Source organism: Podarcis raffonei, chromosome 9, assembly GCF_027172205.1.
Source record: "Podarcis raffonei isolate rPodRaf1 chromosome 9, rPodRaf1.pri, whole genome shotgun sequence".
In the NCBI taxonomy this organism is placed as follows: Eukaryota; Metazoa; Chordata; class Lepidosauria; order Squamata; family Lacertidae; genus Podarcis; species Podarcis raffonei.
Genome location: NC_070610.1, coordinates 30,910,729 through 30,923,280, shown reverse-complemented (window position 1 = coordinate 30,923,280; position 12,552 = coordinate 30,910,729). Strand labels below are relative to the sequence as shown.

The window sequence follows — 12,552 nt, the reverse complement described above, 5'->3', positions numbered from 1 at the left end:
TAGTGGAATGCATCTCAGCGTATGAGGAAAACCAACTTAAGGCGACATGAATAGTTAACTGGGACTTCCCTGAGTTCTCTGTTTCCTACAAGAAGGCTAAGCTGTTTAGAATGAATTGACCTTTGGATTTGTGGAGCTAGGCAGAAAGGAGTTGGAGACATCTAGTAGCAGACTAGTCTGGATTACTTGAATCCTGTTTTTTGCACCTCCCATCAATTGGGAGGCAAAGTCAGGATTATTTGTACTGAATTGCTGGGCTCATGGAAGTACAGAGATTGTGTACTTGTCAAGTCTGTGGGGCAAGAAGGCAAAGCTGGGTGACTAGGGGGCTTTTTGAAGGTTATGGCTCCAGGGAAGACTATTTGAAACTGAAAGCACAGACAGATTTTAGAATAGTGAGCTACTGCTGGTTCAGGCCTAATGCAACAGAACCTGTAGCTTCTCAAGCAGCCTATTGTTTGTTACTAGATATATCTTGCTAGATGAAGCTGCTGGAAGTTTGTTCTCCTGCACGTTAACATCAAAAAATGGTGTGAGTAATGGCGAGATTTTAAAAGCTTGTTTTAAATGGCACTATAAATAAGACAGGCATTCTGTGCCATGGTGCCATGTACATATATGATTTTACATGGTTTTAACAAGGTACATAAATAGCACTTAGCTGCCTTCATACTAATAGCTAATTAGCAGTTAAGTAGTCCAAAGTCTACTCTAATCCTATTTGAAATGTTACAATAAAAACATAAATGCTCTTACCAGATTTAAATGGGGAACATAGAACTTTACACAAGTAGTTTAAAAAAAAAGCCTGCACGAAGGAAGTTTGTAAGTTTTAAAATTGCAGACGTGCTGTGAAGACATTGAAGTTAGTAGCAGCTATTGCACAGGAAATTGATAGATATACGAGAGGACAAAATGTTCAAAGAATACAGCTGGTCTGGCACTCTACAAGCTATGCAAGAAAAAGTGCAATCTATTACAATTGTAGGTTCAAATTCAGAATTATTCTTACTTCTGCAGAATTAGAAAGTGAAGAGTAAGCATTCTCTGTGGGAAGAAATAAAGGCCTCTGTCAGCACAGAACTTTGAACACTTCAGAAAATGACAGTATTTTGATAATAAAAGAGAAGACTTGGGAAAACAGAAATACCATCTGTCAATTCTGAAAATATTAGGTATTGCATGTGAAACTGAAGATATTATGTGACTGAATCTACAGCAATGTGACACTAATTACAATTAATGTAGACAAATAGTTTCAGTTCAGGCCTGCGTGGAGGTTATGAAAGATCGCATAACTAAGCGTAGCTACTGCTACATACTTGCACAGTTTTCTACCACAGAGTTACTCTGCAGTCATGTTAGGATATGCTGACATCAGCTTCCTAGTTTTCTGAATGTTTTAACATTCACGCAGATTGCACTGGAAAAATATGTTCATGGATGTCCACACTAATTTAAGCAGGTTGCTACGTTTCTTTTGAGGAAAGCTTGTCTTATTTTCTTTCTTTTCCTTCCTTTATGATAATTGGTTTCATGACTCTTTGGGCATTAAGCAGCACTATCACAAGGAGACTGCCTCCATCCTTTCTGGTCAAGTCCCAAATGGCATTAATTGTAGGGCTACCACAAGGTTAATTGTAGGGCTACCACAAGGTTAAAGGAAATATAGTAATTAATTTTCAATAATGGTTTATTTAATGCTTCATCACAAAACTAATGCTCAAGCCCTAAACAGCTTTGCTGGCCTATTTGCCTTCAATCACAAAGCAAAATCCTTACCACCACACACAGCAGCACATGTCACCCTAAGCATTTACAGACATACCTTGGATCCTGAACGCCTTGGCTCCCGAACAATTCAGCTCTCGAACGATTAAAACCTGGAAGTGAATGTTCCGGTTTTTGAACAATTTTCGGAAGCCGAATGTCTGGTGTGACTTCCGATTGGCTGCAGGACGCTCCTGCAGCCAATCAGAATCCGTGCTTTGGCTTCTGAACATTTTGGAAGTCTAACAGACTTCCAGAACGGATTCCATTTGACTTCCAAGTTATGACCGTATTTCCTAGTTAGCACTAAAATCCATCTCTAAGAGTAATCTCTGTGTCTGGTATTCTTTTTATCTCCTAGGACTGCAATCCTTTGACCTGGGGTCGCAGAATACATCATGTAGATAACTCCATGATTGGAGAGCCAATATGGCTCCCTCTCCACGTCTGTAGCAACTTCTGTGGCCCTAGCAATGTTGGAGCGCTGATATTGGTGGAGCAAAATATGTTAGAGTGGTTTGGGGTGGGGTGTTTCAGAGGACCAGGATAAGGCTTTGGGTCCCCTTTGGAACCAAAGGAGGAAATTCAGTTTCAAATATTAGAGAGGTGGGACCTTAAGTGACTCTGAGGTAGCTGAAATATACTCAGGAGTCTCCCGTTACTTGTTCCTTCTCTACCCAATCCTGTATCATGCAGTAGGTTTCTGGTACTAAATTACATCTGGTGATAACTACTGCCAAAACATCACCAAGAATATTCATAGCACCGTGAGCATAACAACCTTTGTAAGTTTTCAAGGCAAAAATTATGAAATTTCTCCAGTGCATCAGTCATTGTGCCCAAATCTGAGTATGAATTCACCAGCTTGTGTTTCATGGAATTAGCCATTGGAATTTGTGTCGCAGCTTTGCCTGCAAGTTTTATTTAAATTTCATTTTAAGTGGTAGGGAGGCATTTTTAATACCGGGTCAATTATTTTACCCCTAGCATGACATCCTAGCTTACAGTCATGTTGAAAAGCTGTGCGCAAAACAGGATAGTTAGTATTTTTCTTTTTTATTCTAGCCCTAGACAAGAAAGATCATGGTAAGTGAAAATATCTCGTAAAGGGCATGAATAAACTAATATGAATATGAATTTGTTATACTGCATTGAAAATTATGTCACTGCTATAATCCTTTATGACAGGGTAATCAGTAATAAAACAGTGCAGTGAGTACCAATTAAGGAACATCAAATCACTGAGCATGCTGTTCATGCTGATTTAAACAGGAGATGATTGGAATAAATGGATTTAATATATACTTTTTTGCAGGCTGTAGCTATTCTGTCATATCTACAGGAGCTAGCATATGAATAATCTAAGGGGGATACCTACTTATATCTCTAATGGAAGACTAATGAAAAGCATTAAATTTTAGAAAGCCTGCATTAAGACCTGTTGTTAAAAAAAACATAATAGTAAATGGGAATTTTCCTGCCAGCTTTAATAGTTTATTGCTGGAGAAATTACAATGGAGGTGAATAATTTTTCTTCTTGTTGCTATGCTTGTTTTCACTCTGCAGTTTGTTGATGTTCCTTACATTAGTTGATTACAGAAGCTATTAGAAATCTTTTAAGTAATCTTATGTGAATCCTAATGTATTCCCACCATGCCCTCCCACAATTATTGTCAAATTTCTTAATAGTACTAAGCCAACAAATTATATAATTCAAAATTTGTTTTATTTCCACCATTGTCATCTGAGAGATTTTCTTAAGAAGCTGTGAGGCTCAGGGGTTTTTTTGGGGGGGGGGTGAGATGCTCATATTTTTCGAAGGTCTGAGCTTTTGCTAGCAAAGCAACTATATTTTTATAGTGAAATTTGAAATTTTATAGTAAAATTTCATCCAGGAGGAAATGATACAGAGTGGAGAAGTAACAGGCACTACATAATCCTTTCTCTGCCTGCTTCTCAGCTCCATATCAAACTACCTTGAGCTATTTTCCCACCAGAGTTACAGAAATGTGTTTAACTTCAAAAAAGGGGTAAGTGCCGTGCTCTTCTCTTTTCCATTGCACATCACCCTCCCACAAGCATCATTTTTCTCGGGAAATAAATGGGATTCAAGTTTGTTACGCACCAAGCCTAGTTTTGCCCTTCTATTCTCTGAGTATTTATTTTGGTATGGAGCTGTTATTTATGTACAGTATTAACTATATTTATACTTCCACCAAATTTATGTTAATTATTGTAAGGGTGGTATTCAACTAAGTTTTACTCAGAATAGACCCACTGATATTAATGAACACTACTAAATTAGGTCTATTAATTTCAGAGGGTCTGCTCTGAGCAAAGAGTAAGTTTTGGAATATTGGTTGCAATGCCTTTGGCCATGGTTTTCATTTCCTCTCCCCCATTTCTTTTACTGGAGCTTCTGCCAGACCCTGGGCATGGCAAACTAGGAGAGAGAAGCCAATTGGCAGATGAAGATAGCATCATATGATCTTCCTGTCTAGTCTTTATCCCCCATCTCCCATCACACTCCTTCCAACCCTTTGGTACCATTGTCTTCAAACACAACTTAATGACTTTTCTTACACATCTTCTCTAACCTAACCTTTTCTCCAGTCTAGATACTCCTCTCTGTTACCTACTCACCAGTTAGCTCTATAAATGCTGTAAGATTCCCCCGTTAAATCCCACCCTAGTCTTCCATTACACATACTCCTTTCAGCAAGCTACCTCTGTACTTACAATGTTTCCCAATGGGGGACTTAATATTGCCAACAGACTGCTCAGATATCTCACACACGCAGGTTGTTGGCAACAGGTTCTTTTAATTTACTAGATTTTCTGTGGAAAGGATAAATCTGAATGAAATGATACACCAATGATATCATGTGGACACTAAAAAATTTGTGTGCATGAACACTCATTCCCTAATGAACACTCTCCTGGAAGTACCCGTGCTGTTTTTCTCCTCCCTTCCACCTTCCCACATCTTTCCTTAAATTCACCTCCCGAATGTATGGCTTCCTTTTTCACTTATCCTTTCTGTGTCTTGCCCACAGACGTCCCTACGTTCCACACCGGGTCCTGTACAATTCCATTTTATTATTTCTTCCTATTTAGTGCATACACTGAGCCACTAATTGTATGGACACATGGAGCCATCAGTACAGATGTACATGACACACAACTTTTATCTTTCCGTATAGTCTGGTTCAAATCTTTCATTCTGCATGTAGCTATTGTAAATTGCACAGGGGTAGCCATGTTTATCTGCTGCAGCAAAAAATCTGGGAATATTTCTGTTTTTATTGCCGTGTACCAATTGGAAGCAATGGTCAGGTGTGCTTCCTGCCGGCGTCATCTAGGTACTAGTACAAAGCTTTCCAGACTTTTCATGCTGGTGACAAACTTTTTAGACACACATCATTTCACAACACAGTAATTCAGTTTTGCTAGTAAACCAGAGGGTAAACTAACCACTTTCCAGCCCAAGGAGGAGCGTGGGCAGCATTTATGCCACATGCCTACACACTGCAGCAGACACACTAAGGTGTCACGACACACAATTTGGAAAGCTCTGATCTAGTAAGATGCCAACTTGTCTCCTAAAAGAAGTGAGTCACCAACCACATTTCACCTGTGCTACAATGTCTGCCTTCTGTGCTCAGTTCACATTGCTGATCATCACTTACAGAAATCTATGTTTGTGCCTATCACACCTGAATATCCCATCGTAATCTCTCTTTAAGAGATTTGCTCATCAAGTTAAGATTCCAGGGATGCACCAAGCAGTAGCATTCTCCATGGTGCATCGAAAAATAGGCAGTCAGAAAGAGTACAGACTGGAATGGCACCAATTCACTCCACCATCTCATCCTGCATAATGTCACTAATGACTCTTACAAAAAGGGAAAACCAGGTTCAGCTTCACTGATATTATCTTAGAGTGAATTCACACGTGCTGATTAAAGCTACATTTGGTAAGTGTTTCAATGAAACTACCTTCGTAGATCAGTCGATACATGCTACGCTAGGCTGTTGCCACTGCAAGTTGGGAGTAAATAAGCTACTCACATATTGTCTGCTATTTTGTTGGTTTGTTTGTTTTGTTTGATTGACAATTGATATACTCCATCAGTGATTCCAGGTGCTTTATAGCATATTTAAGCAAAACAGTGCACTACAATGTACGGGTCACACTTATATTGAACTTAGCATACAGTAAGTGACTAGAAAATAAGGCACATGGTGTGTAAGTAAGTTGCAGTGTAAGTAAGCAATTATTTAACCACTGCCCTGTCTTTAAAAAACAGCAGCCAACCTTTACTTGAAATGACAGCTACCTGTGGGGGAAAACAAATAGACTTTCTCTTATTTTATATGTTACATGCTATGTTGTATATATGTATCTGTAACCTTGTTTCACTCTCAAATTTGAAAGCATCTGTTAGTTTCTTCTGCATTGCTAGGTACCGCTGCTTTCAATGAAATAATATAGTTCTGTGTTTTGCATAATTGGCTAAGTGCGCTGAGACAAATAAGCGGATTGCAGAAGGATGTTGTTTCTTTTTTGAAGTAGTGATAATACAGGACAAAATTAAAATACAGTACTTTTTCTGTACAGAATGTCTGAACTGTACACAACTTGGAAATCAAATATATGGTTCTTCAGTTTGGCCAAGCTGTAAAGCTCATGTGTTATGTAACTGCTTTAACATGAACTGAAAATCAAAAATTTTTATGACTTTGGTTAGGTTTGCTCTACATAAAAGACTAGGCATAACAAAAACAGCTATAAAGTAAACTGTAGAGTTTGAAATGTATTGGTTTTTTAGTCTGAAAACGCATTTTTAAAATGCTGAGTGTTTAATCAAATGATGACTGTATATTTTGCTGTAGAGATAATCCTTTACATTTTTAAACACTGGGAAACTTTCTATGCGATGTGAGATCTCATTTCAGCAAATCACTGCTCTTTCTGTGTGTAAATTCTGAACAATTCCTTTCCTACATTACTCTTCTGAAACGTCTGTCTGTTCTCTTTTTTCTTTTTAATTCTCAAGCTCACTATTTGGATAAGATAGTTAAAGGTACTGTATATTTGCTCTTCCTTGACATGCTTCCATGTATCTCTGTGTATATTATAGCAACCATTCCACTAGACTTGGCAAGTGCAACGTATTTTATATGTACTCCATGAATTATAAATTTCATTCATGTTACTTTCCATGTTCCTTGGATTTAAGAGATAAAGACTTTTAATGTTTTTTTGTCACCTGTTAACATTTTTACTAAGCACTTTGTAAGTTTCACTATATCCTGTATAAATGGATTAGCTTTGATGATATCAAAAACTGAAGATAGCTGTGCATCTGCTGTTTGTGGTTTTTTAAAAGCCTTCTAGCTCTTGTTGCTTGAAGGAATCTCCTAGTCGTCCTATACGATAAGGAAAAAATGAAATGTTAGTCACAGGATGAGAAAATGTCATAGCTTCAAGGATACATTGCAATAGAGATATGTGTGTAAAAGAAGCCAGTGGTGCCATTGGCCAGGATCCATGTCACACCATGGGTGGTATCCCATGTAGACCTACTCAGAGTAGACCCATTGAAATTTCTAGACAGTGGGTCTACTTTGGGTAGAACTTAGTTGGATATGGGTTCATATATGGGTGAAAAACACCGCTGTGCCTTCCTATTGTTCCTCACTGGGTCCTTGTCAGGACCTTGATGGCTTTGTGCCATGTGCAATCAGAACATCATGTGCGCTGCTTTGGATGCTGGCCATTGCAGCTGACAAGCTGCTTAAATTTATGGAAGCTGCGTAGTTGCTTTTATTTTATTTTTTAAAAATTGTTTATAAGCTTTTAAAAAATAAGCTTATATGTTAAAATATTTTATTGCCATTTACTAAGAAAATCTGTGTGAAATCAAATAATTATACTTCGTAGTTTTGGATTGCAATGGAAAAGTTGATTTAGCCAACTCTTCATTGAGCATGTACCACTAAACAGCGAACGTTCTCATATCTTCAGTTGTAGTAAAAGAAATGTGTTTTTGTTTAATTATCACAAGTACTCCCCTTTTTTCCAGATTGCCTTTCTTCTCTTCCTTATTTGTGCTTTTTCATTAGAGTATGGCAATATTCATGGCAGAATCCAGGCTTTCGTATATTCACTCTTGAGTGCATTCAATTGTTTTCTGTAATTCTTTGCCAGTAGGACAGATAAAGCTGTGTGTCCTCTGTAACCACAGTGGAAGAAAAACATTTCAGAAGCAAAAAATTTACCTTCTGCACATACAATTGAAAAGTGCAGATGGCAAATAGTACCTAAAGAAAAACTGGCAGCCAAATCTAATCTCAGCCTGGCATGATGACATGATATCCATAACTATAGCTTCATCATACCTTGTCATGAGACGCTACTATTATTCCCTTCCATCTGTAAGTACTAATTTTTGCTAGAGGCAATAACGGCCTTAGAATGATTGTTTCATTTGTGCTGCGTAAGTGGAGAAAGAATCACGTTAATAATTATTTAAGGATTCCTAGCAAAAAAAAGATGGTTTCAAGCACATGTGTGAATCAACAGAAACAGGACACTAAGCTAGTTCCCAGAGACACTAAACAGATACAACTTAATAAGGTAGTGGCACAAGTTATATTACATGCTGTATAGAGTTAGAAATAACTGCTTTGTCCTAAAATACCTGATTTGTAGCCACCGATCATAGTTCTGCTTCTGTACTTGCTTATGTGAATGTCTTACTGCAGTCATAGATAAGGAATACTAGAATTCTACATATATATACATTTATATATCTATATATCTATATCTATATATATCTATATAGATATATACTGTTGTCATTCTCATACAGGTCATGTTGGCTGCATGCCAGTTTTTCCATCAGTAGGAAGTGACAGATACTGTTTTTGATGTACTGTTAGATGAAAAAAAAAAGTAATAGATTTTGGATATATTAAATAATTTTAATTGTTTCCCAAATTTTCCCTCCTTGGCCATAAAAGCAGACAAGATAGGATATAAAGGTAACAGCACAAAAGCCTTAGGGAGATTGTCACAAAAGAATCACTCTCCGCTATCTGTCTTGAAGCACGTCACTACCGTGTTTTTGTTCAGTCTATCAATGTTTTATTGTGGTCCTTATGGTATTTCATTTTGTCCGTCCTAAGTAATCAAATACGCACAGCTATTACATTTAGTTGGAAATCCTGTCGGTCCTGTCCCATCCGTATGCAGCCTGAATCCTAATGTTTGTTAGAATAGATGCTAAGCTGCTTCACTATTTCCTGGGCTTTGCTTATTCTGTGAAAAGGAATGTACTTTCGGCATAAAGTATAGTCACTGAAACTGACCTATACTTTGTGCAATTATTTAATGCACTGTAATTTCACATGAACACATGGCAACTCTTGAGACCAGATAAAATTAACGTTGTTGAAAGCAGAGTGGCACAGCTACTTTGAAATTTCCAAGGATTTATTCAAAATAACAAGGAGCTTAACGAAATCTATACCATCAAGTAACCAGCAATGCATATACATCAAATAATTATTTCCTCTATAAATGCAGAACCCCTGTCGTTTTGCCTAGAGGCTGTGTTGTGTACTATGTTGTGGTCATATTGCCTGCTACTCTGATAAAGAACAGGAAAACATAATTTTGTCTGGCCTGCAGGTATTTAGAGGTTTCTTGGATATATTTCCTGCCTGCACAGGTAAGTGGTGTCTCAAGTGTCAGACCAATCAAAGATGCCACTTAGTTAAGAATTAGAATCCCAGGTAATGTTGCTGCTACTCTCCATGTGCAATTACAGTATTTGTGCTGTTCTGAAGGCCTGTTCCCAGTAAGTGTCCCCTGTTCGTATTTTGATTAGATTTTAAATTGTTGTAATAGCTAAATCACATGCAGTGTCATTTTTTTTGTCTGTTTTGACAGAGGGATGCCCTGGCTTGTGTAATAGCAATGGAAGATGTACTCTGGACCAAAATGGCTGGCATTGTGTTTGTCAGCCAGGATGGAGGGGAGCAGGATGTGATGTCGCCATGGAAACTTTATGTACTGATAGCAAGGACAATGAAGGAGGTAGGAAATGCAGAGTGAAATTCCTGCACTGCTAAAAAAAAATTGTAAAATTATCGGCTTCCCAATCAGGTGAAAAAAATACTGCTGTGAGAATGATACAGAGCTTTTACTACCTGTGATGAGATACATGCAGGAATGTGCTACAACATTTATTGCCTTCATTTAGTATGCTATCAAATCCTTAAGAGATGGTTACAGCAGGCAAAATGTGTACATCGAAATCCATTAGTGAGCATTAAGTTCCAAGTGGTAGTATTTTATCTAAGGGCAAAAATAATACTGTAATTCAGAGAGCTTTATAATAAAGCTGCACACATGCCCAAAGTGAATAGTTGTGACATCCACATTCGGTAAAGTTTTTCAAGAGGTACAGATGTTGAGAAATAATTTAGTAAAAACTTCACATTTTTAAAAGATCCATTGTCAGCAACATTCTAATCCCACCAAGCTTCTTACTAGCACAACTGTTCCTTATCTGATCTCAGCTTTGACTCATTCCTGTGTTGTTCTCATAGCTCGTTATTGAAGGCCTTCCAGAATAATTTTTAGCAACTACAGCAACATTGCCACACCTTCCCCTGCCTTCCATCAATGCCTACTACTTTATCTCCACTTTCCCCCAGCCCTATTTTCCACTCTAAAAAAATCATCTTCTATGTACCTCCCATTTCCAGTTCCTCACAGTACCTTTTGCCTTTCTGTCTTCTGTCATTGCAATCATACATAAATACATATTTTTATTTCTAGGCTACCTTTCCACAATTCAAACCATGCTCAAGGTAGCTTACATATGGCACCCCCCTCCCACAAACACATTTAAAAGGCCATGGAATGTTAATCAGCCAAAGGTCTGGTTGAAGAGAAATATTTTTGCCTGGCACCTAAATATATGTAATGATGGCTCCAGGCAAGCCTCCCTGGGGAGAGCATTCCACACATGGAGATCCACTACAGAAAAGGCTTGTTGCCACCCATCGAACCTCTCATGGAGGAGTCACACAAAGAAGGGTGTCAGGTTATTATTGCAGGGGCAGTTCATATGGGTAGAGGTGGTCCTTGAGGTATTGCGGTCATGAGCCGTTTGAGGCTTTATGGGTCAAAACCAGCACTTTGAATTGAGCCCGGAAACTAATTGGTAGCTAATGCAGTTGGTTTCCAAACCGTCTTCAGATGCAGCCCTATGTATAATGCATTCCACTAATCTAGCCTAGAGGTTACCAGAGCATAAACAACAGAAGTTAGGCTATATGTCATGGAGTGGTTGGACAGAGAGGAATGATGGGAGGAACCAGCTGGGGAAGCCACAAGGGAAGAAGGTTCAGACCCTGGGGATTGGTGGTGGGGAAACAATGAGTGGCCAGAGGAAGAAGAGGGAGTGTTGGAAGCTGAAGAGTTAACAGGGCATAGTGAACTGGGAGCATCTGTGGTGGAGAGAAGTCCAGCATCAGAGGCAGAAGCTGAAGCAGAGGAGGAAGGAGGCCAAGAGGCAGAGATGAGTCCTACTAGTGAAGAGTCACAGGTGTGTCCCCTTCTTGCTGCAGCAAGCTGCTCTTCCCCCTTGTCTCCCAGAACCAGAAGAAACATGTAAAGGATGGAAGAGAGGTTGACTTCATGCAGGCACAATCTCAGTTTGCTTGAAAATAATCCTGGAGGGGAGGGGGCTGAGAAGCTGGGGGTCATTAACAGGGACACATTTCCCCTGTCTCTCTCCTGACAGAGGTCATCATACAGGGCGACCAAAGCCGTTTCTGTGTCAAAACCAGGCCTAAACCCTAACTGAAATGGATCTAGAAAATCAGTTTCCTCCAAAAGCATCTGATTCGAGTAGCAGGTAGTAGCAGCCAGATGGGATGGTATTTCTAGCCTATGTGGGTGGGCATGAGAGAAGCTGTTCATGTATGCAAGGGAAATGCTTTATAGATGCTCAGTTCAGTTCAGGGTCACATTTGTTGCTATGGCTAATTTCACTGACTGACCTGCTAGGCATGGTTTTGAGCTTTCTGTTGTGGTTTCACTGATTGAATTTCAGATTGTAGGCTTATCTACATATCTGTAAACCTTTATGAGAATAACTTCAAATCGCTCAGTTCCTTAATAATGTGGTGTAGAATTGTGATGTAGAATTGTGGCAATGTATTTCGCCTCTTCCTGCCAACCTAGCAGTTCGAAAGCACCTCAAAGTGCAAGTAGATAAATAGGTACCACTCCGGCAGGAAGGTAAACAGTGTTTCCATGCGCTGCTCTGGTTCGCCAGAAGCGGCTTAGTCATGCTGGCCACTTGACCCGGAAGCTGTATGCCGGCTCCCTTGGCCAATAAAGCGAGATGAGTGCTGCAACCCCAGAGTCGGCCACGACTGGACCTAATGGTCAGGGGTCCCTTTACCTTTACCTATTTCGCCTCTACACTCATTCAGTTGAATTATTTCCTTTTGGTTGCTATTTTTCGTTTCCAACCCAGTTGTGATCTATTTTATTTTAGATTAATCTGTCCTGATAGTGTATATAGATGTGCTTCTTGGTGGCAGGAGAGTTTTCCACATGTGCAGTCATTTACCACATAAGATAAGTGAGGTACTTCCATGTGTGCTCTAGTCCCAAGCATCATTCCTAGCCTCTGGTCGTTTATTAGAAACCTAGTGTATTCTTGTGCCTCCAGCTTCTAGGTATTGCAAATC

At 39.1% G+C, this 12,552-nt stretch overlaps 1 protein-coding gene across 21 annotated transcripts in view; it reads left to right on the top strand.

The window, feature by feature from the left end:
- The window catches only part of TENM3 (teneurin transmembrane protein 3), a 1,264,592-nt gene that overhangs the window by 1,194,004 nt on the left and 58,036 nt on the right, over positions 1 to 12,552 (top strand). For 14 of the 21 annotated variants that reach the window (XM_053402551.1, XM_053402561.1, XM_053402557.1 and 11 more), the window contains 2 exons: positions 6,831 to 6,857; positions 9,731 to 9,877. In XM_053402551.1, the coding sequence (XP_053258526.1) occupies positions 6,831 to 6,857; positions 9,731 to 9,877 (174 nt within the window). The remainder of the gene's footprint in view (positions 1 to 6,830; positions 6,858 to 9,730; positions 9,878 to 12,552) is intronic. The other 7 variants (XM_053402555.1, XM_053402562.1, XM_053402572.1 and 4 more) reach the window with 1 other exon arrangement.